Source organism: Oxyura jamaicensis, chromosome 12 (genome assembly GCF_011077185.1).
Source record: "Oxyura jamaicensis isolate SHBP4307 breed ruddy duck chromosome 12, BPBGC_Ojam_1.0, whole genome shotgun sequence".
In the NCBI taxonomy this organism is placed as follows: Eukaryota; Metazoa; Chordata; class Aves; order Anseriformes; family Anatidae; genus Oxyura; species Oxyura jamaicensis.
This window is the reverse complement of record NC_048904.1, coordinates 16,404,064-16,421,142: the sequence shown is the minus strand read 5'-3', so window position 1 is coordinate 16,421,142 and position 17,079 is coordinate 16,404,064. Positions and strand designations below refer to the sequence as shown.

General features: G+C 37.9%; 1 protein-coding gene across 3 annotated transcripts in view; it reads right to left on the bottom strand.

The window, feature by feature from the left end:
* The window catches only part of TAFA1 (TAFA chemokine like family member 1), a 220,414-nt gene that overhangs the window by 42,788 nt on the left and 160,547 nt on the right, over window positions 1-17,079 (bottom strand). For 2 of the 3 annotated variants that reach the window (XM_035337462.1, XM_035337464.1), the window contains one exon: window positions 4,854-4,994. In XM_035337462.1, coding sequence (XP_035193353.1) covers window positions 4,854-4,994 — 141 coding nt within the window. The remainder of the gene's footprint in view (window positions 1-4,853; window positions 4,995-17,079) is intronic. The other variant, XM_035337463.1, reaches the window with a different exon arrangement.

The following is a 17,079-nucleotide window of genomic DNA, read 5'->3' as shown; positions in this document are numbered from 1 at the left end:
GAATTTTCAATGAGAGTTTAGAAAATGTGGTGACTCCTGTGTATGCTCAAACATTCATGTTGGGTTACTGAGTACCAAAATGAACTGTTTCCAAAAAAAAAAAAAAAAAGCACCCACCACCAACAAAAAAGAAAAAGTGGCCACAAGACTGTTTTCCTGATGGAAGCAACTGAAGAAAACTGCAAATCATGTGTAGACAGTTGATAAAGAATCAAACAAAACCAACCAACCAACCAACCAACCAACCAAACAAAACAAAAGCAAAAAAAAAACAAAACACCACCACCAACAAAAAACCTACAAGAACAACAACAACAAAAACCACCAAAAAGACAAAACTATACTAATCAATTCACGGCTGCCACTTGCTCATTGTTGCTCTCTTGTCCAAACAGCCAGCTTTATTCACACCGCAGAAGAAAATCTTAATCCATTCAGAAAGGTGACTTCAATTTTTAATGAAGATTAGATCAATGAAGAATGAGGGGTGGACATTACAGTCCTGACCCAAATATGACAGTGTCGGTCTAACCTCTACATTTGATACTGTCATAACAAAGTTATTTGAAAGTCTGCCTGAAGTTATCAAGACAAATAGGATGCCAAGTTCTAGTAGAACCACCAAACCTCAAGCAGCCTGCAGCCACGTATTTTAAGAAAGCATCCTGGGTTGTAACAAAGCAAAAGCAAAATAAAAACAACTTTTTGTTGAGCTTTTCTGAATGCAAATCCTTCACTGAATAAACATTTATGTATTTTAAGAATATGATGAGTGCATCTAGAAAACCTTCAAACAGTGATTTTAAAGGCATTTAAAAACCACATTTTTTCATCGGGGTTTGCCTGTGTTCAGTGCTCTGCATACCAAGAAGATGGTGCTGAAACAAAAAACTGCAGAAATGATGAACAAGATAAAGAATCCCTCCGTTTTACTCATGAGCAATGGAGAAAACTCTTGGCCCCCTTAACGTAAAAGATACGCTGGTAATGGTGAAAAAAATTGTTGAGAAAAACAAATATTTATTAAAAAAGGATAAATATCTGAGCTTTTTTTCTTTTTCATTTTAGCAGAATATTTTAGTGTTATGTAGAAACATAGAAGATTCACGTATTAAGGAAAAAACAACTAGAGCCATTGCCTAATCTTTATGCATGGAGATGAACAGAATTTCTAAAGGATATGGGGTTGACACCTAAAAGGGTCAGCAGTATGTGCCCATGGACACCTGAGTGCCCTCATAAACCCACAGAGACCATTGCAGGAGGAGGAAAAATCATGGGGTCCTGAAATTAGGAAGACAAGCTGTTTGTAAGTAAAGTGAAGGAGGATATGAATTCAGAAGTATAGGTTAGAAAACCATGCAGAAATAGAGTGTCACACTAAAGATTTGCAGCAACAGCAAAGTGAGAGAGAGCAGGTCCATCAAAGTGCAGCCTTAAAGGGGTCTGCATGCTGGTCTGAGCTGCAAATTCAAGCCCTGGCCTGGCCATGGCCATCACGGGGATGATGGGCATGACATTAGAGCACAAGCTTGCTCTGATACCTTCAGCCAGCCAGCACACAGGCAGTATCCACCAGCACTGTTAATACTCAGCTGCATGGGTCCCACGTGCTCCATTGGCAGCAGGCTGGGGAGCTTCCAACATGCTTGGCATTGCTTTCCCCCCCCCAAAAATGGGACAATTCCATGCTGCTGAAAGAGAAACTGAGTGAATCCATCTGGGACTTGCTCTAGAGAGGTATTTGGGCAAATGGAGAAAATAATAACAGACATGACAGAGAACTGAGCCCATGGCATATGCTGCTGCCAAGTGACACACAAGATAAATTGGAAGAGGGAAGGGAACGTTCAAAATAACCGTAAAAAAAAAGACGCTGGAGCAGTTAAGGGCATCATGAAAGTAAATGTGCAACATAAGAGGCTGTGAGAAATAAGAGGCTGGCTTCTCTGTTTCATGGCAAGATTTGGCTTTTGTTTTGCTCTCACTGTTACTCACAATTCAGGCATATTTTAGGACAATATCTACTGAATGTGCAGCAAATAATAGCTTAGAAATTCAGAGGCTGCCTCAGCCTGGTCCCATTCTATCTTTTTTAATATGAGGCCTCAGAAGAAGAGTTTGTGGGACTTGGCAGGAAGCACTTCGTGGGGACAGCCAGGAACGTCCTGTCCCCTCCCTGCCACACAGCTTGGCTTTCAGGGGGACGGCTGCATTTATGAGTCTTATGTGCTACAATGGTGTGCTATGCACAATGAGATTTCACAATGAGGGACACAAGTGCCATTTGTCACCCCCAGTACTTACTGAAAAGGTTACGCTGACCACCCCATGTAACTGTGTTCTCCCTCCTACACAACCAAGCTGTGTCCTGGAGCAGTGGCTACTAGGAGTGCAGGGAATGCTGTCTCTCCTCTGTGACATGAACTCAAACTGTCAAAGCATTGGCCTTGATGAGGTGTTTTCTGATGCAATTGGACTGGGAAGCATCAAGAACTTGATTCTGATCCCATTAAGTCACAATTTGGCTGAGGTTCTTCTTCTTCTTCCTTTTTAAATGATTTATTATTATTATTTTAATACACACAACTAAACAGCTATCAGGTGGAGATGGCTCAAGGCAGTCATCAGCCACAGATGGGAGGAGACTGCTGACATGGCATTTCCCAGTCTGTCACCTCAGAGGTGGTTGGCCTGTTTGGCTATGAGAATACTGCTGTAACCTGAACATTTGTGTTGTGTTTTTAAAGTAATGGACCAAAAAAAGCTTTCTTAATCACAGATTGTGGCTTGAAATCATGGGCTGTGTAAAACGCGCTATGGTTAAAAGGTCTTTATCTTACCACTAATGTAGGTAAAGAAGGTAAAAAGTTGCGGATGACATTTTGAAATGTCCTGTGCAAAAGAGGCAGCAAATCCCAAACCTTTATGTGAATTAAAGTATTGACATCCACAGGTCTCCCATGGGAAGTTTCAGGAGTTTTGCATTAGCAAGTACAGAAGAGCCAAATAGGTCAAAGTTTTGACTTAAAACAGGTCAGTATGTCAAAAGTCACAAAGCAAAGTCTGGGATAAAACAAAGGCCAAAGGAAATGTCCGTTCTATTAATTTTTACAAGCAGCATATTGGGCTTTTGAACTGTTCACCAGCCATCCACAAAAGAAGCTATAGTCTGACTACAACAACTAAACTTGAAAGGGGAAGACATTCCTTTGTAGTTCACGTTTTCAGGCTTTGAAGTCACTGTGAGTCTTACCAGTGACTTCAATGGGACTAGCTTTGCACTTTTATATTAGTCATTGTTTTATCCTTACTCCTTTCAAAATTCCAGACAAAAATGTTTCTTTTTATTGTAATCCTGACAGAGCAATTAGGCACCGGTCCACACCTGCACCCGACTTTTTTTCTTAACACAGCAGGAGCTCCTGTCCTCTGAACAGAATTATGAGATCTGAATTAATGGTGTCTGCTCTATTCGGTGCCTCTGTTTCTCATGACCTGCCAAAGAACATGAAACTCTTCAAGGCTTGTATGGTTGATCTTTGGTTAAGATCAGCTGTAGGTTTCACTTAGGGTTTTATGAGTGCGCTCAACAGAAAAAAAAAAATATATATATATGTATAAATTGGGTTAACTAAGCAATAAAAGAATGACAGAATGTGGATTAAAGTGCAGTCATTCACAGGCCTATTCATAGTACATTTTTAGTAATGAATTCAGAAGCAGAAAAGCATTCCCAGTGTAACAAGCTTTAAATGACTGCCTCATAACTTAAAATTCAGAAAGTATTTTTGAAATTATGCAACATTTTCTTTCTTTAAAATATAAGCCAAATACATACTCACCACAGATACTTGCTGAGAAAACATTAGGTTCTCATCTGTTAAAAGCACTCCCTGTTTTTCATTTTCCTAGTACTGAATGTGTAGGCCTCCAAGCTTTGTCTATAAGGTCTTCCTGTCCTCAGTACTCAACAATTCTCCTGTCTCACTTTGGGCACCAAACATTTACCATAAAGCGCAGCGAGGAACTTTTACAAATAATAATTGTTTCACAAAGCTGCTGCATAAAGGATTCCTCAACACCCAGTGGCTTGTTTGGGAAGGGGAACTGATGGCACCACTTACTCCCTGTCAATTCATAATCAATTCGTATTGTGCTAAGCACATCCAAGCCACAGCTGGCTCCCCCTTGCTGCCTGGCTTCACCTTGCAGGGCTGGCAGGGGAGCCCCAGAGAGGAAGACACCCCATTGAGCTAGACCTGGGGTGCAGCATTGAATCCCAACTACAAGTAACCTGGTGTTCTTGCTATGGCAAAAAATCCCCGTGACTGACAAGATTCAACACCAGTGAGTTCAAAAGACAGAGTTTTTTTCCTCGCTTCCTGTAATGTTCATTACAGAATAAGACCACAACATTTATTTATTTATTTATTTTGCCGCTGACTTTTCAAATGGCTAATTAAATCAAAATGAATGGCTGTTGCCCTTTGAAATATTTATGGATCAAAACTAATGTGGCACCGGGAGGCCTCTTGAAGTGATGCAAGGGATAATTTCATCCAATTATTTATTAAGGGCTCAATCCTGACACAGAATCTGTTATACTGATCTGAGTGGCTGCACTGAGTGCTATACTCATATTTTTGAGAGTAAGCCTTGATGTGATCCATGTGTATTGTACCATGGGCGAAAGTAACAGGCAAGGTGGTTCAAATATATGCTTGTGCTCATAGCTTTCCTGTTTCATTAAACAGACAACACAATAAAACTGCTATACATACTCTATAGACTTAAAGCTGCTTACTGGTTGGTACAGACACAGACACATATGTACAGGAGGAGCTACTTGCCATCAACACAGGAAGGTCTGTTTCTTGTAGTCCCAGCCACTTTCCCAGGTAGACAGGAGCATTTTACTGTTTGTGATCTTTCCTCAATTCGATTCTTATTACAGCATCTGTGTGCTGCTATAACTTCACACGTTCCTCCTTCTGGCAGAAAAAAAAAAAAAAAAAAAAAAAAAAAGGAAAGAAAAAAGGAGAGAGAGAATATTGACACTCTGATTAGGAAGAATAGCAGTGGCTAATCAAAGCACCTGGGCATGCTACTGTCTGTGTCTCTGCACAATTTCTGTGCAGCTGGGATTACAACATTATTTCTCCCATTATGTGTGAACAGGCACGTGCTGCTATACTTCAGTTGTAATAGAAAATGCAGATAAATATCCCTCTAGAGCAGATATTTTTTGCTTGTCATATATTAGAAACTTCTCTGACATCAGTAAATTTTTGGCGTAAAAAAAAACGGAGTATGCCACAAGTATAGGTAACTTAATGCTTATATTGAATGCATAACTGCAATAACTTTTGGCTGATTTTATACTTGTATTATTGGAAGCCCTTTTCCCCAAATATTCTCTCATACAAGGACAGGGGTAAGGGAATACATCTAAAAGTAACCTTTTTCTCTAAATGTTTGATTCTATGCCAGTCCTCATCCTTTAGTGGATGGCAGTCAGCCTCTCCAAATCACTGCATGGTGCAACAGCCTTTCCATTTCCTACCCCATGCACAAAACTGGAAATTTTAAGGTTGAAAACATTTCCTTTGTGTGCAAGGTCACCAGGCTTAGTTAGTCTTCTCCCTCATTGCCCTTTATAAACATTTGCAATGGTTTTATTGGGTGGAGAACACAAAGGAGTGATAGACAGAGAGGTGAGATAGACAGAGTGGTGCCTTAGGGTTTATGAATACCGGGTATTTGTGGCATATGCCATGACAGAAATGAAGTGTCACGTGTGCTATTCCCGTTCACCTCAGCAGTGTAGTGAGAGAAGATGAGACACCACAGTGGGCTAATACACTGCCCAGTAATTTGCTGATTCCTTAGTTCAAATTCTATTTAGCTCATGATCGCCAAGCATTTAATAGCACCAGCCTGTTCCCCACAGATATTTGGCTACTTTATGAAATTGCAGCATAAATTTGGCAGGACTTGTTTAAACTTAGTAAAAAACATCACACAGAGCATACAAAAGAACAGGGTAAGTACAAAGGTTTCCTAGAAAAGCATTATTATTTTATGTCAATATGAAATACTAATTCTACATTGCCTTTACTATAGCATAAAGAGCATTATTCCTATTTTTGGCATTCACTCTTCTTTTTGAAACAGCTTTGAGAGCTTCTGAGCACTTCTGCAACCCTGCAGGCAGGCAGGAGAATAAGCAGTGTGGAGATGCTGGTCCACATCTGGCTGTGGACAAGGGATTTAAGAAGAGGGAGAGGAATCCAGTGGCTTCTCTCTCTCCACTCAGGAGCGAATCCCATTACTTGGTGACTCTAGGAATGTGGTATTTCTGTAGTGAAGTGCTGGGGTAGATAGGCAGGGTGGGGAGGAATCTCCTTCGACTGGTTGTGTTGAGGACACCTTTTCTTTCTTGACTTTCAAGGCCTTGTAAGGCCTTGAAAAGGCCATCCAGGCCATCCAGGCAGGTCTTGCCATGAAATAGAAATGGCATTTTGCTTGAAAGTGTACCACAGTATTAAGTTTAATGACATTACCATTGAAGAAATACTCTACAACGTGTGGAAATATTTTATAATATTAAGTTTTCAAATCACTGGCCTTCCAGAGTGAGTCAGTGAATCAAAACTGGTGAATATCCATTAAGGTAAATGAACTTAGGTTGCATGGTCAGGAGGTTAAGAGCCAATGCATCCGCAAGCTTGAGACAAGACTGAGTGCAGTAAATATTCAACTCATCTGGAGAGAAATGCTGCTTCTTGTATTACTTACTAGGTGCATTTGGCCTGCTGACACAGTTTTTTTGAAAGCCAATAGGTACTACAAAAGAGAGATCCCAACAATTCAGAAAGCTGTCATCTGACAAAAGGTCTTTTAATTGTCTCTCAGGAGTTAAGAGGAATTGTGACAATCAACTCAGCCTTAAATGTCTTTGTTTTTTCTATGAAGTAATTCTTCACTTAAATTCCCTGTTCCCCCATCCAAATCATATTGAAAGCAATAAAAAAGATTCTCATTGGTTTGATTCATCTTATGGTCACGTCCTAAGAGAAGAGAGATTTGTGATTTTATTGATAGAAAACTCGACAATAAAGATAATGTACACAGTAATAAGTATTTCTAATTTTAGACTACATATATTGTGTGGTAAATATCTGTGAATAAGCTAAATGCTTCATTTTCTCTATTAATTTCCTGTATGAGTAGTAATAACCACATGAGCTAGTCTTGCTCATTTGGTTATCTATTCAAAATAATGGGTTGTAGTTGATGAGCTTTATAAAACCTTTAATTCTTATGTGGAAACTCAAGTTGTGGCAGCAATAAAGAATTTAACTCTAAATGTATAGATGCTTAGAAGCATCAAAACATAACAAAACTATAAAAGCAATGAAAAAAACCTTCCTTTTGTTACCACTAGATAGTTAAGTACATTAACTGAAGTTTTAAACTGTTCTGACTGTAGCTGTAATGAAAATAATAATCACAATAATAAAAAGACCCTTCATGGTGCTGACACAGAAGAAAAAATGCATCTCACATGGAGAAAGTTATGCGTGTTATGCACCCAGTTTTCCTGGAAAATTTGTTATGTAGGATCAGATTTTTCCATTAAAATTCATTTTACCTATTAACCATCACTGGACAGCATTACACACACTGAATTTTGTTCAGAATATATTTTAACAACATTGCACATACGTGTTACACTTTTTAAAAGCCACACACAGAATAGGAATAGATAATAATGCTCAGATAAATACAAATGGACACAGTGAGACTGCCAAAAAAAAAAAATAAAAAATGAAAAAGCACACTCCTGATTACGGTATTTACTGAACCATATATACAACAAATATACAGAGGATACTTATCCCCCATAAACTTGAAGATAGCTCAAGGCCTTGTTGGCTTTGATTTTGCATGTGACTTCTTTCTGATGGTAAAATAATGCCCACCAGTAGGAAGGTTGATTTTGCAGAGCAGAAAAATATGGTATGGAGCTTCAGAAATTTTTGCCATGGCCTGACATTGGAAAGCGTCAGTGTGCATAGCTAAACATTATTTGATTTTGTATTTCCCACACATTGTCTAGAAAACAGATCACTATATCCACAATATTGCTAATACTAAAGATTATGAAATGTGTTTTCCCACACTTTCTGTTTCTCAGATGGAGATATAAGCAGAAGCATAGCTGGAAATATTTTCCTTAAGCGAAAGAAAACAAATATTTTTTTCCCTTGCTTCCATTTGTCTAGTTGTTCTAGCTTCTCAGGTTTAATATCAGAGATTAATTCTACTGAAACCAGTCCATGAGAGATGTAACACAGAAGTAGCAACCTCACACATTGCCAAGAGGTGAATTGTTAATAAAACTACTACAGACTTTCTTAGCCTTTAACAGCGCACAGACAACATTTTGGACTTCCATGCTGCAGAGCACAAAGATTGGGTAGTGCAGGTGCATTATGACATTTGTTCTTTCTTGATGCTGTTTGCTGTTTTGGTGTTAATATTACATGTGTCATCTTTTAGCAGGAAAAGAAAAAAAATGGCCCAAAGGTATTGTTCACAGGAAGCATTGCATTTGGACAATGTGTACATTTTGTTTACCTGCCTAGAGCCTGATATTGCTTACTAAAGATATCCTCACCCAAGGAGTAAATTTTATTGAAACAACACTGGTGTCTGGTCAAAAATGACATCTCCAGTCCTGCTGGGTAAATGTGGATTTCAGGCCTTAGGACATCTTTTGAAATTTGGAAACCAGAATATCCCCTTTTAGTTGCCATTATCCTTATGGAAAGGAGAAAAGATCCCAAGTAACATAATCAGTCATTTCTCTTTCAGTTGTTATCATCAGATCTCTTACAAATCACTGAAGCTGGCAATATGTACAAGGTAGTATTATACATAAAGATATATTTCATAGGTGTAACAGCTTGTTTTAAAAAAGAGAGGAAGAAATACTCAAAGATATTTTGTAGGGTATATCAGGGTTGACCTGGATGGTAGACCAAATATATATATATAGATATATATATTATATGTATATAATAGTAAATTATATATATATACATTTATTATTATAATTATATACATATTATATATACGTTACTATATACATTATACTTATTATAATGTATATAATAATAAACATATATACTATACATATATATTATATAAATAAATATATATTTACACATCTATATGTATTTTAAGTTTATGGACTTTTAAAAACATGGATTATTGACTCAAAGCTGTAGCAGCATTCTCGGAGCCATTCCCATCTGTCATAAATTAATACTTAGGGACTTAAATAAAAATGTGGATTATTAACCTGATAGGCTGAGTGCAGAAAAAGTTTGAATCCTTGTCACAAACAATAGAAAAAGGTTATTTTTTTAACGGTTTATGGTCTACTGAGCTAATATGGCTTCTGGCTTTGTTTCTACAATAACAGACTCATCCAACTTATATAATTCAATAGGGGATTTGCTACCGAATTGAGAAGGAGAGGAAAGCACCCTAAAATCCTCTAAGTAAGAGTGTTCTGAATGTCTTGCTGACAGTTACATCCCATAAAGTGGCTGCATTACCCACCAGGGAAGAAAGAAGGCTTTGCTTGCTCATTTTTTTGGTATTCACCCTCCCTGAAGAAAATCAGGAAAAGATTAGAAATACATAGGACCTCACAAATCAGGAATAGTTTTGCTCTTTCTTCAAGAACCTTTGGAGGTGAATGGAAATGTCCTAATGTGACTTGCATCATTTTCACACTGAACATTACCAGCACTTGATAGTAAGAGCGGCTGACCCTTTTTGAGTGCTCAGTTCACGGGTTGCCCTGAACTTTGCATAAAGGAAATTTGCTGCCTACCTAAGCAAGAGGGACAGAATTAGCTTCTGGAAAGGAATTAGCTTCTTCTATCAAAGACTGCAGCTATCTATGGCATTAAGACTACCCTTGTATTTCCTACTGGAAGTCTTTGTTCTGCATAGGCTTAAAATACTGAAGTACAGAAAATACCTATCATTCTTCCTGTAAGACAGGGGCAACTGTTTGTTACTGCCTGCAAATGTTTTAATTCCAAATGGAGGACACCTAACTCCTGAAAACATGTTCATTTTTATCTCTGTTACAAAGCCACCTTGAGTTTACACACTGCAGAGTGAAATATTTTATCATAAGTATGAACCAACTGTGGGTGGCTGTGATTTAAACTATCTAATCAGCAATAGGGGCTGAGTACATGCCTGGCAGAAGCCAAAAAGCCATCTTCTAGTCATCTCTGTTTTTTATATCTCTAGCTGAGAGGTAATAATAAAAGCATATTTTGCACTTCAAAATTATAACTCACCTCTGTGTTCTAGCAGAGCCTGAACTTATCAGTAAACAAACATTAAAAAGGCAAACACCAGTACTTATTTGTGTTATACATTGTGGAAGTCATTAACTATGACTCAGGTTGCAAAACTTATACGTTTTCTCTTTGACAGTGATGACAATTTAATAGTATTTGACGCTGCTGAGTTACATGGAGCATCCTGCAGCAATGAGATAGGTTGTTTATCAAAAAGATAAACATGTTTTCATTTGCTCCTTGGCTGCATGGATGTGATCAGAAGTCTAAGACCATCAAGAATTCACTTATTCTGGCCACCAGGCAGACATTAAGCTATTCAGGACCATCTGTGCTTGAAATGAGCTCCACTTAATGGACCTTTGTAGGGCAGGTCAGTCATAATGAATGCATGCGTGCATGAATGCATGAGCAAAGCTGTGCTTAGGTGAGGCTTCTTGGGTTGTTTGGTGGAGGCACAGACAGCTGATAGATAAGATCTGCCTTTCTCTTTGGGGTCATATGCTCAGTGATTTTAGAATTCAGACTCTGCTGCATTTTCTTGTCTCCTCTTCAGTGCACCGTGCAACGTAATCCAGTTGAAGGTTGTTGTAAGAACTTGTTCATGTTACTTGCAAAAAAAAAACAGTGATACTCAAACAACTCTATATGCTCTGCTGGTCAGATTCTGCCCTCTGTTACACCATGAGCAACCCACTGTAGGAATATGAACAAAGGAAGTCATATGAACCAAGTCCTATCAACACAGCATTAGAAATATTACCAGTTTTGATAGCTCTATTTATTTATACAGCCTCATGTAGGTAGTCTATGTTCCAGTGTTGTCATCCTGTTGGAGGTCATTTGCCCAGTGACATTATTCTGATAAATGCTTGAGTACATGCAGAGGTTCCTAGACCCAGGATGTCACAGAAAACTTTAAAGAGAATTAAAGTTCTTCAGACCTTCAGACTGCAAACAAGTGTTTAATAACGTGGAAGTTAAAAATCTTCTGACACTTAAGGACTTACTGAAACTAATGGGAAAAAAATTTGCACACTTGCTACCTCATTTCTTTATACAAACGTTCTAGAAAAAGAAAAGACAATCCTGTGACAATCACTTTACAGTTGCTGAAAGGAATTCAGATTGGGGAGCAGCAGTTTGAAGAGTTTGTAGTTTGAATAAGCTTTGGAAACTTCCCAGGTGTAATTAATACATTCATAAGCTTTAATCAAAATGTTTATGCCAGCTAATGTGCCAGAACTACAGACTACAGTGCGCTCAGGGGAAAATACTATATTTTACTTTACTCTAAGAAATAATAAGCTACTACTATATTACTTATAAAAGAACATTTTTTGCTCCTGACAGGAATATGTAACAGATGGAAAAACAAAGCCCCATGCTACTCCATGAGCCACTTCATAAGTGAACAAATAAAAGACTCATCATAGCCACAGTGCAATTATACTTCAATTTTTATCTTACATATAATCCACTGACATACTGTATCTGCTCCAGAAAGAAAAAGATCAAGTTTACAGGACACATTTCTGCACTCAGAGGAGTGTGCCGTTCTGCACGTGGAGAGTGGCAATGGCTGCAAGGCAATCGAGGCTCAAGGTTTTTATTCATTTTTATCGGGTCGAGGCTAACTGCAGCTCAGCTGCGGGAGTGCCATCAGTTCCCATCAAGTTACAGAAGTGTTGAGTTTGGCTTATGAGGTTTAAGTAACACAAAGGTACGATCAAATAAATGGACCAAAATTTATCATTAAGCCAAACCTCTGATTTCTAATTCATACTTAATTCTTGCCCATTATGAAAACTATTATAAATAAATTCATGGGCTACTCATTATATGTGGAATTACAGTAACCGTGGGAATTTGTAACCCACTGCACATGCTCTGTGAGCCTCCTGGTTATACACTGCCTTATTTTTTGCCCAGGGGATCAGAATAGACTGTACTGGTCTATTTACTAAATTTATATTTATATTTTCATTAATATTCAGTATTTTCATTGTTCATTATGTGGCACATATATTATTTTCAGTGTGGGAACACTACGCAACAGCAGCAACATAAGTGATTCCCGCTGTGGGTCATTAAGTTTTAGGTTGGGATATTATTTTCTCAAAAGTTGTTGCTGTGAGAAGGTTCTGGAGACATGGGGTATCTCCTCCAAAGAAAATGGGATTTGTTTACGAAAGACCAGAACAAGTAGTTCCATGAGGAGAGTGGCTAACAAAATTTGGTTTCTTACAGATTGGCATCTTCTGGTTTATTTCAAGCCGCTATTGAAGCTTCTTCTAACACCTAGGTCACTTAAAAGAATACCCGTGGAGCTCAGAGCTCAGCTGTGAGGCAAAGGACTGGTGGGTGGTGGTGCAACACTCACATTTGGCTCAGGCCCTAGTTCCTACACCACTGATACAATGACCCTATTTCTAGTAAGACCAGAAATATTATCATCTTTGTTCATGTAGACCTGTGGCACATGTCGTCCGAGTCTGGAGAAGAACTGCTGGGCAGAGCAGGTCAGCTACAGCTGGAATTAATTTGTAGGAAGCAAAAATTTTGACAGCTTCTGGAGTCAGAATTCGAAACCTAAGGGGCCCAGTGTGAACGCAGTACAGGCATTCCTGGTTATTTATGCTGTTCTAAGCTAATTTTCTAAGACTCATTTTTTTGGACAGAAAAGGCCATTTCCATGAAAACAAACTTTTCTACAAAAAATCCATAACAAGAATTTCTAGAAGAAAATAGTATCTTTAAAGTATGTTGTTCAGAGGACTGTTAATGTTTCATTTGAATACTAAATCTTTTTTCTTTTTTTTTTTTTTTCATTTGTATTTTATTTCCTGTTCAGTATAACAGGGAAAGCAGGGATATGCAAAGCTCTAATTAACACATGGATTTTGTAGTCTTTTACAATTTTCTGCTAATGCTCTCCCATCAGCCACAGGAGGCTTTTTATCTGAGAGATTTACCAATTCTTATACTTACACCCAGAGTAGACTCTGATCCTCAAGAACCAGTTTATTCACAGAAATTAAAAATAAGTATTTTTTGAAAAGAAGAAATTGTATGGTTTCTGCTCATGAATTCACAAAGAAAACCCAGAGCACGCCAGTGTATAAAATGGGGGTGGAACTAGGGCAGGCTTATGGATTTCCATTTCAAACCAATATACACACTAGAGAATAGGTCTTTCTACTAAAGAGCCTTGCAAATTGATCTCCTGAGAAATTTGCACAGGACCTTATTCTTATGCATATTAAAAAAAAAAAAAAAAATCTCTTAAAAATGAATCAAAGGAAAAAATGGTATCCAGAAAAACAAGGCAGGCTTCGAGCCGCTACTGCCTCTGGCACATTGCATTTCAAATGGCAGTGCACTAACCAGCGTTAGCTGAAGTATTCAAGAGGACAACGGGGCAAGAGTGGCTGGAGAGGAATGCTGATGAGGAATTTGCTTCTAGCTGTTACTGAAGTAGAGTTATCGGTAGCCTTAATTACAATTTTGTATGCATGCATACTGTATACCCGTAGAAAAAATGACAGTTTATGAGAAAATCCCACCTACTGCCTGTGCCCGCTGTCCCTGATAGACAGCAGAGTGAGAGCTGTCAGGCAGCACTGCCTGCAGAGGACCGTACACATATCCTGTACATTTGATTGCTTTTTTTTGTCACAGGGAGTGTTGAAAGTGCATTGTAATAGGCACTATTAGCATTCTTGTATAGATGAACTACAAAAAGCAGAGATGTAACCCATGAGGCAGTCAAGAATCCAACATCCTCTTAGTCAGGATCTTCAGTCTTTTAATGAGATTTTTCTACTTCAAAGGGAGATCAGCTTACAGGAACTTGGAGAAACAGAGGCTAGAAATTAGAAGTTTTGGTGGGATTTACAGCTTTAGGATGACATTAAGATATGTATGAAGAGGCAGGACTTCAGAAAGAGAACATAATTTTTGAGAAATAACTTAAGTTCCATTTCAAAAAGTAATAGGCAGTGTGACTCTAATTTTCATTGACTCTCGGTGACATATTACATTCCTAAAGGTCTAGATCATTTGTAAGTGGGATTTCTTTTTTTTTCTAAGTTATGTAGCCCTGGAAAGGCTGAAAATCTTGAAATATCTTTAAAAAAATCTTGCCCTTAATCACTTGGGTGGTTTGGAAAATTTAATATTTGATTTGTCAGAGAGGATAAGAAAAAATAGTGTGGGTAAAATAGATATACTATGCCTGCATTCAGGTAGTGCTCCTCCTGTAACTTAAACTGCAGGCAGCAGTATAAACTAGAGATAAAAAAGACCTATGATGCTAACAAAGCTGTGGACAAATGAACATTTCTGTTATTGACATCTCCAGTTCCTTGCCAGCATGCAGTGAAAATCCATACTGGAAATAGGCCTGAAAATATCCTAAGAAAAAATTGTAGGTGAACCACACAATATTATTCTTAGGGCCTCAAAATATTATTCTTCTAAATGATGACAGCAAAAGGCATCCAAAGAACAATGTTAAGTAAAATGAGTCTTAAAAAAGAGACACAGTGAAAGATGGAATAAATAGGCTGGTAAGAAACATGTGATCTAGGTACATATGCTGATGAGAAATGAACATAAGAAGTTCATGAAAAGCAGTTGATATGAAAATTTTGAGAAATTATTCTATGTCAGCCAGGTGATCACTGTTTGATCTTGTCAGTCTCTCTTGCTTGGGCTCTACCGGGATCCAACATTTTTTTCCTGAGCACCTTGCTGTTTCCAGAACTCTAAAACTGACCAATCCTTTTATTCATACTTAGATTTTCACTTTCCAGATCAGTAAACTATATTCCTTTCCCTACCCCCCCCCCAGAAGAAACTACAAATTGCTCTTATTATATTCATAACATATCTTTTATATGTTTCATATGATACCCAAAAATCTTACACCTTTTTTTTTTTTAATATTCATACATAAATATACTAATTAAAAACATCAGCAATAACAAATTTTAAAATCTAGATTTTCAGTGAAAGCAAAATGATGCAGGGATCATTTGTGGAAAAGCAGAACAATGCTATTCTATACAGTCTGTCTTTTGACATGATTGCCTCAGATAAATTCATCCCCAGATAATTTTATCCACTAAGGTAATTAGCCTATGGAGAGTCTATGATATGTTTACTGAACAGAGTAACATAGTTTATGGTAATGCTCTTGTCATGCTTTATAAATGTCTGAGGTGTTTTTTATGAATTAGTTAGATAAGGGGTGGTGAAAGTAATGTTATCCATAAAGAACGTACAGCGATGAAGAGCCAGGATTGCATAGATACTGAAGACAGACTGATATAGAGAATTATTACCAGTGCAGAAGCTGCATTAATCTTCCAAAGAATGGCAGTAAATAAAATAACAAGGAGGAACAAGACTGGAAGAATTTGGCCGATGTATAAACCTGACATGGTAGGGTGGGTCAAAGTGTAGATATTTTAAATGGGATCTGTTGCAGGTGGGTTGTCTTGCTATAGTCGCAATAACATTTTTGTCAATGGGGTTGAGCACGTGTTACAAAATCCACAAATAGGAAAACAAAGGACCATAAGTTATGGCATATGTAAGGAAAATGTCACCGTACAGGTGCTGTGTGCCATGAGCGGCAGCAGTAAATTCTATACTCTGTTGCAGCTAAGCAATGTCAGGCCATCATTTCTCAGTCATTTTTCAGTGGACAAGCGTGCACATTATCCCACGCCATATATATTCCCAGAGTCATTCACACCGTGACGACCAGCAGCTGGTCCTATGCTTGTGTAGAAAATCGTATCTTCTCCGGAAAGTGACTGTACAATGGTACAGAATGACAGAGGGTGGAACTGAAGGGACAGAAGCAATCAGCTGGTTTTGCATGGCAGGCATTTTACACTGCATGCATTATCTGTAGCAGAAGAGCCTAGTAGACTCCAGCCTGCAGAATTTATAGTATGTTCATTACTGAACTGTATTTAGTCAAATACTTAAGTAAATGTTACAGACTGAGTAAGTAAATAGCAATATTTTAATTTTCAGACTACAATACCATGATTATAAGTTGAAAAGTTTAAAAAAAATTATTTGCCAGCATAATCTATTTCAACCAGATTGAAGCATAGTTTACATGGTTTACATCTGGTCAGGACCAAACCAGGTCTAAGTATGGGAGAGATGCAGAAGGTGATGTGGGATTCAGCCCTCACTGTTCCCAAGTTTCATCTCATCATTGTGGCTACTTCTGTGGGAAGCCTTAGTGGAAGAGTGGTTGCTTTCTCAACAGCATTTTAAGGGAGAGGACAATAGACAATATTTTATTTCATTATGACCTCAGCCTCCTTATATTTGCTTCTTTTTATCTTGTTTTGGTAACATTAATATCACACACAACAAGTCTGACAGATTTTCTCTTTTCCCAATGCCTCCTTTCCCTTACATTTTTGAATAGTCTCTATCCTGAGTTGCCTTCTTGTGTGAGCCTCCATATTTTGATGTCTCTCTCCTCCCTACTGCCATTGATGAGCAATATTTTATTTCCTGTCACCTTGATTTGCTCTCTTTCCGCTCCAGCTCTCAGCATACAATTCAAACCACAATTTATTCTGGTTCCTCTCTCTCTCTTTTTTACCTTTTTTTTTTTTTTTTTTTTTTTTTTTTTTTTTTTTTTTTT